Genomic DNA, 18,247 nt, shown 5'->3' with positions numbered 1-18,247 from the left:
TTCGTGTTTTTTTAGCCCTTATGATTGTCTGTTAAATGACATTTTAATATAGTTCCAGTAATGAACACTGACATGGTGGAATATGATACTAGAACTATATTTTTGCTTTTTTCTTGTGCAGTAGGGCTACCGGTGCTCACTTAGTGATCATCAGTACTGAAAAACTCAGTGAAATGTTGTGTTTTATTTGCAGCAACTGCTCAGCCAGGGACTGAAATATTCAATTTGCCAGCAGTCACTACCTCAGGTAAGTTCTTCAATAAAAGAAACAACATGTGTTTCAGAAAAATGTAATATCTTTAAATATCTTAAGTTTTTATTCTCTGGGGAGTCCAGTAAAAGAGGAAAATGGTGAAAATTTAAACACTAATATCCTACAAGAAAACTTGTTTGCTGCACCATAAGGAAAAGCAAAATGACCAAATCTTTCCCCACACCCCTTTTTAATTTCTCCGAGATGCATTTTTTGCCTCCCTTCCCACCTTTCCGTGTGTTTTCTCTTCTCTCCCAGGTGCAGTCAGTTCTAGGGGTCACTCCTTTGCAGATCCTGCCAGTAATCTGGGTCTGGAAGACATTATTAGGAAAGCACTGATGGGAAACTTTGATGACAAGAGTGAGGAGCACGGGGTCGTAATGTCCCAACCCCTTGCAGTGGCTCCGGGCAGCTCCGGCGCCGCGGTACCAGCGAGTAACGAGACACGGAGGGAAGAAGCCAATCCATCTCCAAATTCAGGTATTGCAACTCCCAAACATCCCAGGGCCTTAAAGAAAATAAATAAATCAAGGGTTTGAATAACCTGGTGTCACTGAAAACCACTTTTTTTCCTCTGGAAGTGACAGAGGTGGTGTTTGCGTTATCATCCTGGATTTTCCAGGATCCTGTGACAGCACTGATGGAACAGGAAAAGGAGAACCAGGTGTATTGGATACCTGAAGCTTCTCAGTGCTGCCTGATAATTTATAGAAACAAACAAAGGCTAAAATGTGGTTGGTGAAATCTGTCCCTTCTGTTGCCAGGTGGGGCAGTCAGCAAGCAGAAACTCATTGGCAAGTCAAACAGTAGGAAGTCAAAGTCTCCAATTCCTGGGCAGGGATATTTGGGAACTGAAAGACCTTCTTCTGTCTCATCTGTACATTCAGAAGGGGACTACCACAGACAGACTCCAGTGTGGGCCTGGGAAGACAGGCCTTCATCAACAGGTGAGGAATGGGCTTCTTTCAGAGAGCTCAGATGTTGTACTGTAACGCTGGATAATTGGCCAGATGTTTCCAACATGTTGGGGTTTTCTCAAATGGATTTTCTGCTAATTGTCACAACCCAAGCCAACACAGATCTCTCAGAACAGCTCGTGTTTTTGCCTTTTGGTGCAGGTTCCACCCAGTTTCCGTACAACCCTCTGACCATGAGGATGCTGAGCAGCACCCCCCCGACCTCCATCGCCTGTGCCCCCCCGTCCATGAGCCAAGCAACCACTCACCCACAGAACAGGATCTGGGAGCGAGAGCCTGCACCACTGCTTTCAGCACAATATGAGACTCTGTCTGACAGTGATGACTGAACTATGCAGATTATTATTTTTTTTTTAATTTGCGGGTCAAAAAAAGAAATCTATTTTTGACTTGTGCCCACAGAGACTTTCCAAGAGAGCAAGGGCCACACAATGAAGAATTGATGGAGAGTCCGTGAAATGCCTTCTGCACAGGCTGTGTGTTGGAGGATTGTGGTCGAGAAGGTTGACTTACTAAAGATAAATATGTAAAGAGTTTTTAAAAATGTGGACTATTCCTGCTCTACATCTATTTGTAAAGAAAACCATAATGTCTTTTAAATCATTCTTCTGTAAATAGAGAGTACTTTTTGCAGTGTTTTTTTCCCTTGCTATAGTATCTGGTGTACTTATGTTCAAATCATTGCCTAAACTTTGGGGGTCATTTTGTAATTTTTTTTAAGCATTTTCTCCAGTGTAGAATACTCTTCATAACCCTAGCCTCCCTCTCAGCCTAGCCTAACCAGAACCCCAGCCTCCCAACCATCATTGCCCATTTAATGCCGTGCCACTTCCTGCAGGCATTGTGCTTTTATATAATTTTTTTTTCCCTAGACACACTTTCTCAGTGGTGTTCAAGCTCTTGTGAAAATGTTGATTTTTAAGACTGACCCCTTAGTGACTTCTGTACATTAACATACTCCGGTTCGCTGGAATAAGATGATATATTTCTTTGGAATTTTAAATTCTGCCACATTGTAAATTTTTGGTGCAGTTGGTTTTATTTAGCAACACTGCAGAAATATTATTGCATGGGTATGTTATGGTTCATTTTTAAAAGGTTAAAGAAACAAAAAAAGAACAGCTTCTGGAGGCATACCTCACTGTTATGCACACTGGGAATTTTAACTGTGCCCTAAAGCCTATTCTTAGTGTTCTCTGTTTCTGCATTGTATGCAGTCAAAACAGGCTACTAAATTTTACTGTCATATTTAACCACAGCAAATGGCTTTTCTGAACAGAGGCTCTGGGTAGGTTGATAAATCCTTTAAGAAGAAAAACCTCCACATCCCAAGTTTAAATAAAACGAAGTGCTTTTATAGAATAATTAAGCAACACACGAGTCAACTACGTGGCTTCTGTTACAACCAGTTCGAAATAGGTACTGTGATTTTTTTGCCTTCCTCCAATCTGATTTTAAAATCTTTATGTAATAATTATTTTGAAGTCTGCGTCCCGGTCCCTGTCCCTCTAAGCAAGCTTTTGGTGGAAGTCCTTACAAATGCTTGGCTTAACTCCTGGAGTGTGCAATACTTGTTAGGGTGATTTTTATTTTTAGATTGTATATGGTACTAGGAGAGTCTCCTTAATCATTCATCTATCAATGCTTGCTATGGTATGCTTGTAGCTCATGTACACATCCGTCTGGGTAACGATGTCACAGGGTGTCCTGACATCCATCTCCAAAAGCATCTTCATTTTATGCTGCACTGACCTCAGGAAGTGAATTCAAATCTTCCAGGGTAGAAGGACTGATTCACAGATAGCACTGAGCGGGGGGGTGGCGTGGTCTGTCAGATTCCAAACTGCTTTTGCATCTCATTGATCAACAGGGTCTTTGCCTTTGAGTTATTTTCCGTGAAAAGTATTTTGGGGTTTGCCGCTGTATTTGTGATGCGTTGTATGGAAGGTGTAACGCAGTGTGTAACCTTGAGTCGTGTGGCTCTGCATCCCTTCAGGGACTGTGGTGATCCACTTACAAACAGGAAGAAGCACAGAACTATTTATCAATAGCAAATTTATTTTCAGTCCTTTATGGAAAGCCTTTTTGCCCCAAGTGTGGGAAGCAAAATTCCAAAGGAACTCATTTGGAAACTTGACACTGTTGAAAATACAGAACTATTTTGCTACTTTTTTTAAAACACTGCATCAGAGTAGACCCGTTGGCAGTCTTAAATCTTCTTGCAGTCTTTCTCTGAGAAAGATTTCTCTCATCCTCCCATCCTTTACCCTTCTGGCTTGAAGCAGTGAAGTTTTCATCCTGTTTGTAGACCTGTGCTCTTATTTTAACTTTCTTTTTGTTCCCAACAGCAACATATACTGGAAAACGAGTTGATCTGCCCTTTTTGTAGATTTAAATTTGGAGTGGAAAGTTAAGTTCCATTCTTAAACTCACTCGTTCTCACTTTCTTAGTGTAACAAATACAATGTGAAAGAGGCATGTACAGACAAATGTCTTTGCTACCTGTACAGTAAGTATAGCATGTTCATTGCAAAGCTTCATGTTACTGCTGCAGCAGCAGCAAGATATCCAAAGTAGGATAGTCACTATCTCCTAAGATACAGCTTGAGTGGCATTTGCACATAAAATGTTGCTGCTTTTTTTGTTTGTTATCCAAGTTTTAACTTCTCCAGTGTAAAAACCTCTCCAGAGCCTAAGTTAGGGTTTACCACAATTCCAGTAATCTTCAAGTATGGAATTACATCTGCCCTGTTTCAAACAGGAAGGTGTTTGTAAGTCATGTTTACAAAGTGTAGTTTACTACAAATTTTTACCTGATTTCTGATCAGCGCTTTCACAATGCTTTCATCTTGATATGGTTCGTGATTCTGATATGAAATCATTTAAGACTTGAAAAACCCATGCATCATAATTTCCACACAATGTCTTCACTAGACAGTGACTTCTGGATTCAGACCAATCAATAAAGGGGATCAGTTCTCCACTTGCTTTTCCTGTGTCTCCCTCTTGTTTTGCAGCATCAGGCAAGACCCTGCTCCCAGGGGTGCTGCAGGGTTCCCAGGTAACACTGCTGTCCTCCAGGCTCTGCCACTTCAAACCCCAAACCCAGCACTCTAGGGAGGGTTGGCTCTAATGTGCCAGAGCCTTTCTCTCAGTACAGCCATATTTTTACTTCCTAGCTTGCTGAGAACAAAGCTGTGTATGTGACTGAAGTTCTCCAGCTTCAATGAACTTCTGCTCTAGAAAACCTGTGTGCCTCCTCCTCTTAGCTCAAAGTTCAGCAGAGATGAACCTGCTACTGTAAGTAAATTAACAGTGATGTAATTACACTGAGGGTTGTACCAACCAGCTGCAGTTCTGACAACTGAGAGGTAAAACTTGTGCATGGTTAGTGACAAAATTAGTTCTACTATCATAAGTATGGATTTGCTAATTTCTGGTTTAATTCTCTTTCTTTAACATCAGGCTTCCTGGCAGGGCAGAACTGAGAAATTCTGTTGTCTAAAGCAGCTGCTCATACTTCATTCCCATGAAGGCACGTAGCTGACAAAGCTGGGTTTGTACACACCATCTTTTCCAACAGGAAGCCTCAGCATTCTAGCACTGACCTATCCAAGAGAGGAGGACAGCTTTGGCACTCTGTGTGCTCTCCACTGGAGCCAAGAGTTTTATTTCTGACAACAGCTCTGCATGGTAACAGTCTCAGCCCTCCTCTGAGAGGACAAGTTCTATCTTTGGATGCTAAATGAAGAAATACACTTGATCTTCAGGTAACCTGTTGGACCAGGACAGGGAGCTACAGCTCTGTTGCAGTGCAGGTACAGCCTGGGAAATGCTCTGCTGAAGTTCAAACACACTGAACTGCAGCACTGATAAAAGTGTAGCCCCTGTTGTGCTGTTCAACGTGTAAAGAATGAGACAATTCCTGCCTGTTCCTCTTCAAGACTTGCTCTAGGACAGCTATGTTTTGAACCTGAGCATTTCTGTGAGCAGGCAGGAGTAGCAAACTGCTACTCCTTGATTTTAACACAGGTTTTAATACCAGGCCAGACTTGCACTTAGGCAGCCAAAATTAAATCACTTAGCACAGTAGGTCAGTCAAACCACAAACTACACCACACATTCACACCCTTAAGATTTCACACCTTTATTTTGGGCTGTTAGGCAGTGGCAGCCCCTCCTCTTAAGCAGTCCTGAAACTCCTCATTGCTGTTTCTCTGGAGAATTGCACCGAGCTGGTCCCAGGCTGCCTGTGCTGACCAACCCTTGCTGCCTTCACTCACCTCAAGGTTGGACTCTGTGGCCAAACTTACTTGGAGCCCTTTCTCCTCTTGGCCAGCTCAGCTAGTTCCTCCTGGATATGCTGGACAGAAGCAGCATCTCCCTTCTGCTTTGCCTGCTTGAGAGCTTCTTTGTACACTTGTTTTGCTTGCAGGAAATCTTCTGTAGCAAGAGGGAAAAGAGGCCTGGCTACCCAGTTCCATCACCCATTATCACGGCCCCCTCCTGAAGCTGATCACATGCAAAGGACAAGGACTACCTGGAACACATCAAGACCTAGGGAGGTTCAGAAAACATCCTGATAGGTTGCCAACTCTGAGAGCTGGAGAGCAGCAGTGATGATGGGACATGGTGCTGCTTCAGCATTAAAATCTTGTAGAAACAAATGTCATGCATGCCTTGTGTCCTTTTGGAAAAGTTACTGAATGCATGGGAAACAAGATCTCCTGGCAACCTTTTGGGTCAGGCTAAATTCAGTTTGTGAAAGCAATTCAAAGTCTGACCTACTGCTTAAACTAAAACTAATAACCCCAAACCAGCACTATAGCTCAGCCCTACAATACAGATCCAGAGCTCTGCAGTCAGCACAAGCTCAGTGACAGGCTGGGCATTCATTCACTGACCTTTGTGCATCAGGATTGCTGCCAGGTTATTGAGCACCATGTGCTCCTCGGGGTGCTGAGTGTCCCTTGCCAGCTCTGCTGCCCTCCTGACGTAGGTGAGCGCCTCCTCGTAGTGTCCCTGAGCATCCAGCACCGTGGCCAGGTCATTCATCAGCACCACACTCTGCACCAGGAGGGAAAAGGGAAGCTTGTGGAGCAGTCTGGGGCAGCAGAAGCACCACATTCATTCCCTGTCCCACTAGGAAAAGCAGCATTTGCCAGAGAAGCTTTCAGTAAGAAAGTGTGCTGTATTTCTGTATTTGCATGCTCGTCCTTCCTGGCAGGAAACCAGCCTCAGGTAGTGCTGGCCATGTCTGAGGTCACCAGAGCTGCTCCAGGGCTACCTCATTCCCTACAGATCAGCCTTTCCTTCCGTAGAGTCCAGCTACTGCTGTACAAATCACCTGTGGGTGAGTCTCTCCCTGAACATCATTTGATATCTGCAGAGCCTTCTCATACATTTTTTGTGCTGCTGGGAGCTCACTGATGTTCAGGAGGTAGCGGGCATAGGAGTCCAGGCTCATCCCAAGCAGGAGCCGTGTGTTGGCCTTTTCTTCAGCTGCAAACAGAGAGGAGTGAAGTGATCACTGCCACAGGATCCAGCATGAGCCTCCATCCTACCACAGCAAGAAACTCAGGCAGTGTGAAGACAATGGATTGACATGAGGATGGTGCTTAGGCAATACAAAAACAACATCAAGGACAGGGAAATGGAGAAAAGATGAGAAGCCTTTGGCAGGCCAGGCTGCCCACCTGATAAGACATCCTCAGGCAAGTCCTTTTCCTTGGCAATCTTCTCCTCTAGTGTCAGGATGCAGAACTGGTAGCCAGCTACAGCTAATTTGTGCCTGCAAAGTGCAAAGCAAAGCTCCTTCCATCCCTGAAGGATCCCTCATTAAAGAGCCTCTGCTTGGCCACCCCACCACCACTGCAAAGCTGAGATGAAAGCAGGTTCTTGCTGGGAACTCACTGGTTTTGAGCAGCGTAGATACTGGCCAGCTTGAGGGACATCTCAAGGATGGCGTTGTCATCCTGCCAGGAGGACGTGCAATGCAACTGTTACACTTCTTGTATTTCCCCAAAAGAAACACCATTTTCTCAGAGAGTTTAGACCCTAAAAATCCCCATCTTTTTGACTCCAGAGCTGCCATCCATTACAGTATTGCCAATCTCCAGTAAGAGGCATTGCAGCACAAGAAATAAGGTAAAGAGTAGGGCACCACTGGCAGCCTCTCAGAAGAACGTACCTCCTTTGTGTCCCCTGCAAGCATATAGCTCATAGTTGCTTTGTAGAGCTTTTCTGCCTGAAATGAGAATTTTGAAGAGCATTTTAAAACAAAGCAGAAGCAGACTACGGGGAGGGGCATTTTTTTTGTGGCATTGACACTACATCAAGACCAGAAGGGCTGACCAGAGCCCAGTGGTACTGAACCAGTGGGTCCTTTCAGTTTCTTCTTGAGCACTGCTGCAGCAGCCAGACTTTTACCCTGTCTGTGTGAGCTCCTTGGAGCAGCCATCTCCCTGCTCAGCTGCAGCATTTCACAGTAAGAAGTACTCCTTCCCTTGCACACCGTGTTGGAGCTCAAACCTTAACCGTGAGAGCATCTTTCTTAACGTGATGTGCTCATGGGACTGCAGTCCTGAGGGGGATCATTCTGCTTTGCACTGGGTGATCTCTGCTCTCAGTCTGCAGCTTGTGCCAGCACCCCACACCTTCGAGACCACGCACAAGATGTCAACCTCTAAAAATCCAGAGGGAAAAACCAGAGTTACTCACGTTGTCCAGCTGTCCCTGCATATAGGCCACGTTCCCCATCTGGAAGAGACAGACACTGCTGAAGCTCCACCAAGGCAATGGCGACGAGCCTCAGCCGCTTCTCCTTCTTCCTCCAGCTGCACCCCGAGCTGGGCCCAAGCCCCGCTGCTCACCATGCTGTAGGTGTAGATGATGGCCTGCCTGTTCTCCTCCTGCTGCGCCCGCCGCAGGGCCTGGTGCAGGAGCTGCTCGGCCTGGGCCAGCTCCCCCTTCACGGCGCTGAGCTGCGGGGGGACGAGCGCCGGTCAGCGCCGGGCCCCGCGCAGGGACCGCCCGCGGGCCCCGCACCTCACCTTGGCTCTCTTCAGCAGCAGGATGATGGCGTCCTCGCCGTCCTCCTCTTCGTGCCGCGGGAAGAGGGAGAACCCTGCGGGGACAGGGTGGTGGGTGCCCGCTGCTGGGTGCCCGCTGCTGGGTGCGCGCTGCCCGGTGGCCGCCGCCCCTCTCACCTCCCAGGAAGGCCAGCGCAGCGCCGGCCGGCCGTGCCCAGCGCGGCCGCGCCAGCCCCGCGGTGCCGCTGTCCCCGCGGTGTCCCCGGTGTCCCCCTGTCCAGACGGGCCGGGGCAGCGGGGCGGGGCAGCGCCGGGGGCACAGCCGGGACAGGGCCCGCGGCAGCGCTGCCGCCGCCGCCATTCCGAGCGGGCCCTTTAAGGGCGCGCGCGCGCCGTGCGTGACGTCACCGCGGGCACGGGGCGCTGCCGTGACGTCACGGCCGGAGCGGTACCGGGAGCGGGAGCTGCTCCCGTCGGGAAGAGCACCGGGAGCGGGGCAGGGAGCGGGGCCCGCCCCTCTGCCCGGGTTGGTGAGGAGCGGCCTGTCCTCTGCCGGGCTCCTCAGCACGCGAGGGACGCGGAGCGGGGCGGACAAAGATGAGCGAGGGGCTGGAGCATCACCCAGGAAAGGCTGAGGGAGCAGGGGCTGCAGAAAGGGGATCATGTGTGTAAATCCCTAAAGAGGGGTGACAGGAGGCTGGACCAAGCTCTGCTTGTCCGGCAGTGGCACCAGAGGAACGGGCAGAAATGATGCCCAGGAGGTGCCACCTGGCCATGAGGAGGAACATCTTCTTCCCTGGGCAGCGACCGGTCCCTTGCACCGGACCTGTGTTTATGTGGGGGCATCTCAGAGACACCCGTGTGTTTGTGGGGAACCGTGTAAAAAACACGTTTTAAAAGTTGCCGAGGGTGCCGTTCCTTGGCCTGGTTGCTGGGTTGGGATAGAGTGCCCAGATAAACCCTCCCGATGCGCAGTGGCCGTGGTGACCCCAATGATTTCCCACTGTCTCCTGTCTCGTTCCCAGGGATGAGTCCGGCGCCAGTGGGATGGACAGTAGTACCTTGCCAGCAGTAGCAGAAGAGCTCTTGAGAGAGATCAAAAAGGCTTTTCAGGAGAGCTCACACGGTACGTGAAGGATCTCTGCAGGCAGTGGCCAGGAACGGGGCCTCTCACACCCCCACGGAGTGATCGGGCCATTGGCCTCCCCTTTCTTACCAGACCCTCTTGTCTCAGGGGTGGCCTTTCTGTCCCTGTTTGTGACAACAGACAGGTGTGAAGCACAGATAATGAGGAGCAGCCCCTTCTCGAAGTCAAATTCAAAAACCACACCAGTTTGCACACTTTTTTTTTTGAATGTGAGACATAGGGGTAATTCTGCTTCTTAGAGCTCCTGGTGCACGTGGTCACACTTGAGGGATGATAAATTAGTGCCTGTGGCAGGAATTTTGCTGTGCCCTCTGCACTGCTGGTTCTATAGACTCACCAATCCCAAAAGTTAAAGAGTTGGGACGGGAAATTTCCGAAACCCGTTGCCTGTCTGACCGGCAGAGGGGGTGTGCTGGTGATCCCAGGGCAAGGAACAGCTTCCCAGTGCTTCAATGAAACGAGCACAAGCCAGCAGTGACATCCTGGCCAATTCCAGCAGCTAGTTAAGAACAAATACCTTCACTGCTCTGTGACCTGTGCTAAGAGAATATTAATGTTTGTGTTTACTGGATGAGTTGCACAGAATGGCTCTTCCTAAGGAAAGTGTCTGCTGAAGGAATATTTTTAACTGCACAAAACCCATACAGATAAGAATTCAGATAAATCTGTCTGAGCACTACATGGGAGTGAGGGATGGGCAGAAACTTCATGTCTAAACTGTCAGAGTGACAGCTTTTTGGCAGCCTTGCACTGTGGCTCCTGTCAATTTAGAGTAGATCCAAAATCTACATGTGACTTTTAAAAGAGCTTTATAAATCCTGTTCTGAAGTATGCAAAAAAAAAAAAAAAGTGGTACTAAAGCAGAGTGGTACTAAAGCACACTGAGACAGAGCTGTGGAGACAAAATGATCGATCCCTTTGCAGAATTAAATTCAAATAAAGCTGGAAAATTCAAACCGACAGTGCAAGTCATAGAGAGTATTTTGAATTGTTGGAAGAAAAAGATTTTAAAGTCAAAAATCCAGATCTTCCAGTGGGATATGGAGACAGAGTACACTGTGTCCCCTGGGTGATAACAGAAAGATCAGACTGGACAAGCAGAGCCTGAGCTGTCAGCTACAACAAACACACTGCTTTGCTTGAGTGTAACTTTCCATCTTAACGAGAAGTTCCAATAAACGAAGACACAGCGTTTCAGTGGGCTGTATTAAAGGCCATAAACCAGTGGCGCCCTGCAGGACTCTGCTGGGAAAAGAACAACATTTTTAAAGTTGTGATGCCAGAGCTCTCAATTCATGCCAAGAGAGTTTCAGGGAAAATAATATATAAATGTATTTTTAACCAGATTCTTAAAGTGACAGAGTAAGACGCTGAGGCCTCCTGCCTTTTATTGTGTGCTTTTAAAAGTAGGATGTCATAAAAGAAAGTACATTTGGGCTTCTGCATTTCTTCTTAAAACGAATCTCTGCAGTTGTGATTGCTGTACTTGATAAGTGCCTTAGCACTGCCATCATGGATCATTTTGCTGCTCCTTGTTGCTTTTTTGGTGGCTAGAGAGGATGGTGAGAGCCCTGCAGTTCTGTGTGTCCTCTGGGGATACCCTGGGGGGACAATGATCCTCCTGTGATGTGAAATTCTGCAAAATCACGTTTCCTTTTCTTTCTGTTGCAGTCCCTGATGACCTGCTGCTGGGGTGAGTGTCTTCTGCTTCAGTTCCTGCCCCAAGGCCCTGCTGAAGGGCACTTGGTGGTCAGCTCTCATCTTGGGGCTGCTGGTTTTCTCCAGTGTTTGACCAAGTGCTGCTGAAACACAAAAATGCTGCATGGTTTTGGTGGTGGTGCAAATGAAGGTTCTGAAGGGTTTTTTTCCAGAGATTCGTGAAATTAAGTCTGTATCACTGAATTTCCTGTGATGACTTGCTCTAATTTAAACCTGAGCTCTGAGTCCACTCTCAGATCTGGAAGGAGTTAGCTGTGAGAGTGGACTGTTCCAGGGTGATTCATCCCTCTGCCTTCCTATCACTGTGAGCACCCTGAGGTCACTCCTGCTGTTTGAGTCATGGGCATGTGTGATAGAGAGGCAGAAGTGTTCTTATCATCACCCTGCACCAGGGAATTGTTAACGTGGAGATTGAGAGTTTTCTTCTGTTGAGGAGCAGTCTCAGGTCAGGTTTGTCACCCTTGTGAATACTTCAGTCATTCCCCATCGGTGATCCAAGTTTCACAACTTCAGCCCTCACCAGTTGGTGTTGAAGGCAGAGAACAGGCATTGTCACAGTGAAAGAGACTTTTCAGATTCATCTTTAACCTTGTGCTCCTGCCTGCCAGGGGATGAGATCACCGGGAACCCTCCAGGCCTTAATGCCTTTGCCTTAAAGTTATCTGACACTTGTGAAAGGTGTGCTGCCTCCCTCTCCTGGGACCACAGTGGCCTTTGAAAGGTGGGATTAGATTTGACCAGCCTGGTGAAAGCTTTTGTTTCCTTCTCCTCAGAAGAGAAAAGAGAAAAGAAATTCCTTTGTTAAGTTTAATAATGGTTGGGTGGTAACTCTTGGCAGCCAAATTTCCATCAATTCCCTGCAACCGGTAGCTCAGAAGTATTCTGATTTAATTTCCCAAACTCTTCCAAATCTCCAAAGTCCTTGAATTTTCTGTGGGCATTTCCTGTTGAACTGATATACGCAAGACAAGAATTCCCTAAATTTGAAGAGTTCCTGAAACTCACTGAGCTCAGCCCCCTTCTAGTCCCAAACCTAATCATCAAGGAATGTCTTATGTGGAGCATTCCCCCACCCACCTCCCCGCAGCCCTCAGAGGGAGCAAGCCGTTTTTGCCTTGAGTTTGTGCAAGTTTTGGTCTTCCTGGAATCTGTCTGTCTGCTTGGCTGCTTATCAATGAGCTTGACTCAGCCGTGCTGGGGCTCTGCCTTGCTGTGTCCTCCCTGGACTTGGAAACTTTCCCCTTTCTCTTGGTCTCCTGCTCGTGTTTGGTGCTATCTTTTCATCACTGCTGATTTCCTTGTTGTTTACCCTTGGAACCAATCTAGACTACACAGAGTTTTCTCAGCGGATGAAAGGTCTGTAAAGTTAACTGAGTTGCCCCTGAGCTCTTTGGAAACACTCAGAGCAGCTGGATTTATTGGTCTAAAATAACTTTGAAGCCTGTGAGCTGCCTGGACAATAGGCTGAAGGTGCAATGTCCATATTGAACACACACCTTATCATATACCCCTGCACAGCACCAGCAGGAGATAAAATCCCCCTTGCAGGGATGTGCAGTGGTGCCCATCCCAGGCACTCCTTCATCCATAAATGCTGTGCATCCCTGCACGTGTCCTGCCTGAAAGGGAAAGGGTTTTTAGGGAGAGTGGAGGGACATAAGGCACGTGCTGCCCCTGGGTGTTTATCTGGAATAGCTTGGCTGTCCCGAGCCCTGCTCGTAGCTGGGTCACAAATGCAAAACTGATGCTAACTGGTGTCTCCATGTGCAGTGGAGTGTCTTAAGTAATTCCCTGATGCTCTCCAGCTTCCTCCTGATGCAGTTTGGTGGGTAGGGAAAGGATAATTTATCCCTCAGTTGTGACTGTGATGGAGGAGATGTGATCACTACAAAATGACTCACTTGTTCCCCAGGGTTTGAACTGATTTCCAAGGGATGAGGAAGGAGCCCTAGTTCCTGTTGCTCCAGGAACTATGGATCATCCTTGCTCTCTCCTTTCTCCAAGGAGATGTGTGGTCCATGCCTGGAGCTGGGATTTAAGACCACCTGATCAATCCTCTGATCCAGGGCAGCGCATTTAGGACAGCCTGGAATTGCAGTTAAGGTGTCCCAGAGCACGAGCCCCTTTTCCCCTGAGCACTGCCAAGTCTGGCTCCATGTGATCCCCTAAAATCCCTGTTTGTGCCTTTTGTGCCCATGGGACATTTTCACAGTTACTGCAACAAGGAAAAATGTCTTTCTTTTTGCAATGGGCACCTTCTGGGCTCCACTGTGCACTGGGGCTGAGCCAGGTGGTCTCCTTTGTGCTGTGACCTAACTAGAGACACATTCTCTTCCAGGTTGAAGTTCATTTTTGGCCCATCTGCAGTCCCAGCTCTGGACTTGGTGGATCAGCGTTCTGTCACCCGAGTCATTGCCCCCAGTGGAAGGACTCTGTACCAGGTACATGCTCCTCTTTGCTCTTGCTTTCTGGTGGTTTCCAGCTGGCATTTGAGCCAGTGTTTTCCTGACTTGCAGAGCATGGATAAACACAGAGAGAACACCAATGTTTTACAAGCTCCTGAAGTGACACTGGAGAGCAGCAGCCACAGGCTAGAATTAAAGCAGCACGGTTCAGTACCATTTTCTTTGTGGCTCCCAGCCAGCCAGAGACAATTTATGTGTTTGTGGGCATCACAGTCAGGAGGAAGTTTTCCAGGGACTGCTAATTTTGCTTTATTACCCTCATCCTATCCAGCAAAGGAAGCTCTTCCTCTTGACCAGCTGTACACAGCTCAGTGTTATCTGCCATCACTGCATTTCTTTCCCCTCTTGACCTCTGCTTGGCAGGGCATCTTTGCTGCCTGGGAGGAAGCAATGCAGGCCAAACCCGTGGGTTTCATTCTGGTTCAGTGTAGCCAAGTCTGTGAATCACAGAAACATCTCCATGAAATGGCATTTTGGGGAGAAGAGCTCACCTCAGCCCTAAGATCAATTACAGCACAGGAGTGAGGAACAAGTAGAACATTTCCAAGTATCCCCTCTGCAAAGGACCTTCTCTCCTGCCCTGGAGGTGCTTTGGGGTCGTGTAGGGTGAGAGCAGAGCTGTGAAGTCAGGCCTGGCTAAGGGCACAAACCCTTCTCACGTGTTCAGAGCTTGCACATGGAGCCTTTATCACTTCTGGGGCCATGGAGAGGACATGGGCCCCTCCAGAGCGACATGAATCATAACCAGGGCTCGAGAACACAGCCTTGGATTCCAGTTGAGGGCTTGCCTGTGGATGTTTGGTAACGCCTAGGAAGCTTCCAGCACTCTTAGACAGCAGCTGCCTTGCTGATTAATTGAATGCTCAAAGGCTTTCCCTTTTTTACTGTTGCTTGTCTGAAAATGCCACTGGGCAGAGAATGGTCACACTCTCCTTGCAGAGCTTTGTCAGGCCCTGCAGGCTGAGGCAGAGCTTTACTGGGCATCAATTAATATCTACTGATGTTAATAATGGGCTCCACTGGTGCACACTGAAAAGGGACAAGTGTCAGAACTGCTCTCCTGCCTCTGCAGAGAAAGGGAGCCTCTGGTTTCCATGTGGAAAAAGAACCCCTGGACAGGAGGGTCAGGGAGTTGATGCAGGACAAACCTACAGGAAGCAGGTTCCTGTGTGCCTCCAGCTGCATTCCTCTTCAGTGGAGCTTGATTGCTGATTAAGGCCACGCTGATGAGTTCATTAACAGAGGAATCTGATGAGTTCATTAACAGAGGAATCTGAAGAGATATTTTCTCCGGGGGTGTGAGGTTGGTGCCATTGTGAAATTCTTCCTCATCACAGCTGTCTCAGATGCAGAAACAAAGAGCAGAGTCTCCCCTGAGGCTGCTGGCTGGAGCAGTGACAGGAACACGATCTGGGCTCCTAGAAGCTGAACCCCTGGGTGGGACACTGCACTGGAGTCCTGGCTCTTCATTCCTGTGTGGTGTAGGAATGTGTGGAGATGTCCCCCAGCTGAGTGCTCCTGGGGAGAGGGGCATCCATGGCTGCCTGGACACTGCAGAATCATCCCTGTTAATTATCCCCCACAAAGTCAGCCCTGCCATTTGCACCCAGATGTGGTTGAGCTGGAATGTGAGGTGGTGCTTCCACTTGCAGCTGGGTCTGGAGAACTCTTTGAGGCCATGAGGTTGGTTCTGTTGTGAAACTCCTTTGGGTCATTACAGCCAAATCTGAGCTGTTGATAATTCCCTATCACCCAGCACATCTTAGGTCCTGCTCCAGGGGAGGAAGGCTCTGCTCAGACAGGCCCTGTAGTGTAGGCAGCTCTTGCCCTCAGGAGCTGAAATGGGAGAAGAAAGCCCTCAGCAGTCAATTGAAAGCTGTGATTTGTCTCTTAATGCCTGGGGATTAATGCCCTTGCTGTTTAACAGAGGAGCAGCACAGATGGAGTGTCCAAGGGCTGGATGCCTCAGAGCTGAAATCATCCCAAGAGAGCTTGGACAATACCTGCCTTGCTGAGGTCAGGGATAAATGTTACCTGCTGCAGGGACGGTGCAGGGATGGTGGATCTGGCTGATGGGGGAGCTGTGCTGCATGTGGCAGAAGGATTTGGGGCACCCTTTAGTTGTGCCCAAGTGGCAGAACTGCTGAGCTGTGGGAGTGAAGCAGGGCAGAGGCAGTGCTTTAGCCCTGCCAGCTGGCACTGCTCACATCCTGCACTTTTACTGGGATCTTCTTTTTTATTATGTCTTTTTTCATTCATTTCCTAGAACTGTGTGGCAGATGCCCCACGGTGAAAGGTTTGAGCAGCAGGCCCTGGCACAGGCTGTGGTGCTGCCTGCCTGTCTGTCTATGTGCTGGTGCCTCAGCTGACCCTCCTGTGCTCCCATACCCTGGCAGGGACACCTCCAGGGGGATTTCTCCTCACTGAGCAGCCAGCAAGTGCCCAGGGATGAGGACAGCAGAAGGAAATCTCACCTCAGGGCCAGGAGAGCACCCCAGTGCCTGGCTGGGCTGCAGCTGGCCAGGAACAGAGGCACCTTTTTCTTCCACTCTTTGGATTTTAGATTTTGCCTTATTAGGCAGAGGCTGTGTTCTTGCCATCTGGGTCAGGATGGGGGAACGCTGAGCTCAGCCCAAATCTGGCAGTGTCTGTCTGTGGCTTCCCCCCCTCCTCAAAGGAAAACACTTCTGAAGGAAAGGCACCATCGGAATACTTCATCTTGGAAAAAACAATCAAAGGGGCTAGAGGAAAACAAACTTATCACAAGTGAAACAAACTCAGCCTGCAGTGAAAAGAGGACCCAGGGGAAAGGCCAGACTGAAAAAAAAGTGGTTTACCCTGAAATGGGAATGTGAGGTTTGTGTTCTGGATCTGCTGAGAGTGAGGGGGACTTTGAGGCATTGGCACTTCTGTGGGAGAGCCCGAACTTCTGGATGTTCCCTGTTGGGCAAAGGGTGCAGGGAGAGCTACAGGGGACAGGGGAGGGCTCCCCTTGGAAGTGCAGCTCTGGACCACGAGGGACAATGTTCCTCTGGAGGGGTTTGGAATGCCAGGGATGTCCTGGAGGGGAGCAGCATTCTGCAGAGCTCCACTTCCTTTTCACTTCCTGTGTTTATCTTTGGATTTAGGTGTGTGTGTGTCACAAACCCAGCCAGAGTCTAAAGCCTGGGGTGGGAGAGGGCTGTGATGTGCCCTCAGAGCCCTGGGGCCTGGGCAAGTGTTCTGCTCCTGCAGACCCTTCCCTTGCCATGGATTGGGATCTTAAAGGAGTTTCCCAAAAGCTGTTTTCCAGTCGTGAAGAAACCAAAAGAGAAATAACAATCCATAGGTTGGCTTTCCTGTATCCTGCAGTCAGCTCCAGCAGTGCACAGATTGCCCCACGCTGGAAACAAAAGCTTCCCTCACCTGTTTGCTGTACCCCACACCCCTGGTGCAGCCTCAGCACCAGCCTTGCAGGGAGCAGCATGTGGGAAAAGCAGGCAGTGCTGTTCCCAAAGCAGAGATGGAGCAGGGAGGCTTCTCTGGAGACTTCAGCTTTGTTTATTCAGGCAGATCTGGATTCCAGTAGCTGCAGCTGGTTTTGGGAGCAGAACAGCCTTCAGTGGTTGGGAAAGGAGAGGCCTCCCTGCAAGTGCTCAGGGAGACCTGAGGAGCTTCGAGTTTAGGTGGGTCACTGCAGTGTTTGGGGACACTTCTGTACTGTGACACCTCCCCCTCACTGCTGGGTCAGTGCAGACCCAGCCTGAGTCAGAGAAATTAAAGTGAATCCTGCCTCTGACTCCTCATCTGCCTCTGTTTCAGGTCCTTGGGAGCTCAGGGAAACTCTACACCTGCTACAGCTCCTGCCACTTCTGCACGTGCCCTGCCTTTGGGTTTTCTGTGTTGCAGAAGAGCGAGAGCCTCCTGGTGAGTTCTCTGCCTCATCCCCTGGGGCAGGGATAGGGAGAGGGGACAAAGCTCTGCCCTGCTCCCTGAACCTGAAATTTCCAAATAAACACAACGTGTGGAGTTGGCCATGCAGGCTGAGCACGACCCACTGTGCCACTGGCCTCAGAGCCCCAGGTTTTGGATGCAGCCAGGGCTGGGGAGGGCTTTTGGGGGTCTGCAGTGGTGGGGAGGGTGTCAGGAGCCAGGATCTGTGTGCCAGATCTCTGGATTGCATTGTCCTGGTGGCAGAACTGGGGACACTGAGCACCACCTGTGCCAGGGCTTGGCGTGCCAGGAGGGAACCCCGTCCCTGGGAGGGCTGAGCACTTCATTAAACACATTTTGGGCTGGATGGATTCCTGGTCCAGACAGAGCCTGACATTCCTGTGTTGCTCCTGCTGTTAACTTTGCAGTGCAAACACATCCTGGCTGTCTACCTGAGCCAGGCCATGGGAGCCTGCCAGGAACTGTCTGTGTCTGAGGAGCAGCTCACAAACATCCTCCTGGCTGAGGAAGAGGATGAAGGATGAAGGATTTGGATCACTCTGGGCTGTGTAGCTGGCATTTTTACTATCTACAAGGCTGTCAAATGCTCGTTGTGGCTGGTAGGTTTCTTCCTGTGCTGCAGCCAAGCGTGACATTAATTAGCAGCCTGGCACTGATAAATTAATTAATTAAGCCTGTGTTGACTTCAGTTTCATTTATTTATTCTGTTCTTGGGATTTCTG

General features: G+C 48.9%; 3 protein-coding genes across 7 annotated transcripts in view; 2 read left to right on the top strand and 1 right to left on the bottom strand.

The window, feature by feature from the left end:
- Positions 1 to 4,213, top strand: part of NCOR1 (nuclear receptor corepressor 1) — a 55,900-nt gene extending 51,687 nt beyond the window's left edge. For both annotated transcript variants that reach the window (XM_039563095.1, XM_039563094.1), the window contains exons 44-47: positions 194 to 247; positions 512 to 733; positions 1,018 to 1,200; positions 1,372 to 4,213. In XM_039563095.1, coding sequence (XP_039419029.1) covers positions 194 to 247; positions 512 to 733; positions 1,018 to 1,200; positions 1,372 to 1,559 — 647 coding nt within the window. In that variant the 3' untranslated portion in view covers positions 1,560 to 4,213. The remainder of the gene's footprint in view (positions 1 to 193; positions 248 to 511; positions 734 to 1,017; positions 1,201 to 1,371) is intronic.
- A 1,148-nt stretch (positions 4,214 to 5,361) lies between these two features.
- Positions 5,362 to 8,637, bottom strand: TTC19 (tetratricopeptide repeat domain 19). The gene is made up of 10 exons (XM_039563097.1): positions 8,439 to 8,637; positions 8,283 to 8,356; positions 8,103 to 8,213; positions 7,951 to 7,989; positions 7,421 to 7,477; positions 7,144 to 7,205; positions 6,927 to 7,021; positions 6,578 to 6,732; positions 6,135 to 6,297; positions 5,362 to 5,673 (listed from the first exon to the last, which is right to left on the bottom strand). The coding sequence occupies exons 1-10, from the start codon at positions 8,620 to 8,622 to the stop codon at positions 5,540 to 5,542; spliced, it is 1,074 nt and encodes a 357-aa protein (XP_039419031.1). The 5' UTR covers positions 8,623 to 8,637; the 3' UTR covers positions 5,362 to 5,539.
- Positions 8,350 to 18,208, top strand: ZSWIM7 (zinc finger SWIM-type containing 7). 4 transcript variants are annotated; one of them, XM_039563098.1, is made up of 6 exons: positions 8,350 to 8,372; positions 9,287 to 9,387; positions 11,080 to 11,101; positions 13,466 to 13,568; positions 17,394 to 17,498; positions 17,933 to 18,208. In XM_039563098.1, exons 2-6 carry the CDS (start codon positions 9,309 to 9,311, stop codon positions 18,047 to 18,049), a joined length of 426 nt encoding a protein of 141 aa, XP_039419032.1. In that variant the 5' UTR covers positions 8,350 to 8,372; positions 9,287 to 9,308; the 3' UTR covers positions 18,050 to 18,208. The 4 variants fall into 4 exon arrangements, with proteins under 4 accessions (XP_039419032.1, XP_010400699.1, XP_039419034.1 ...); XM_010402397.3 differs by lacking the exon at positions 8,350 to 8,372 and adding an exon at positions 8,681 to 8,886; XM_039563100.1 differs by lacking the exon at positions 8,350 to 8,372 and adding an exon at positions 8,684 to 8,787.
- The last annotated feature ends 39 nt before the right edge of the window (positions 18,209 to 18,247 follow it).

Source organism: Corvus cornix, chromosome 19, assembly GCF_000738735.6.
Source record: "Corvus cornix cornix isolate S_Up_H32 chromosome 19, ASM73873v5, whole genome shotgun sequence".
Taxonomy (NCBI): domain Eukaryota; kingdom Metazoa; phylum Chordata; class Aves; order Passeriformes; family Corvidae; genus Corvus; species Corvus cornix.
Note: the sequence above shows the minus strand (reverse complement) of the source record. Positions and strands in the feature narration are given on the sequence as shown.

What these genes read in the sequence shown, in the direction of transcription:
- TTC19 (XM_039563097.1), bottom strand. Translation starts at nt 8,622, where the DNA reads ATGGCGGCGGCGGCAGCGCTGCCGCGGGCCCTGTCCCGGCTGTGCCCC. An exon ending in TCATCTACACCTACAGCATG is followed by an intron (nt 7,990 to 8,102) that starts GTGAGCAGCGGG and finishes TGTCTCTTCCAG; the next exon opens with ATGGGGAACGTGGCCTATAT. An exon ending in ATCTACGCTGCTCAAAACCA is followed by an intron (nt 7,022 to 7,143) that starts GTGAGTTCCCAG and finishes TGCACTTTGCAG; the next exon opens with GCACAAATTAGCTGTAGCTG.
- ZSWIM7 (XM_039563098.1), top strand. Translation starts at nt 9,309, where the DNA reads ATGGACAGTAGTACCTTGCCAGCAGTAGCAGAAGAGCTCTTGAGAGAG. An exon ending in CCTGATGACCTGCTGCTGGG is followed by an intron (nt 11,102 to 13,465) that starts GTGAGTGTCTTC and finishes ATTCTCTTCCAG; the next exon opens with GTTGAAGTTCATTTTTGGCC. An exon ending in GTGGAAGGACTCTGTACCAG is followed by an intron (nt 13,569 to 17,393) that starts GTACATGCTCCT and finishes CCTCTGTTTCAG; the next exon opens with GTCCTTGGGAGCTCAGGGAA.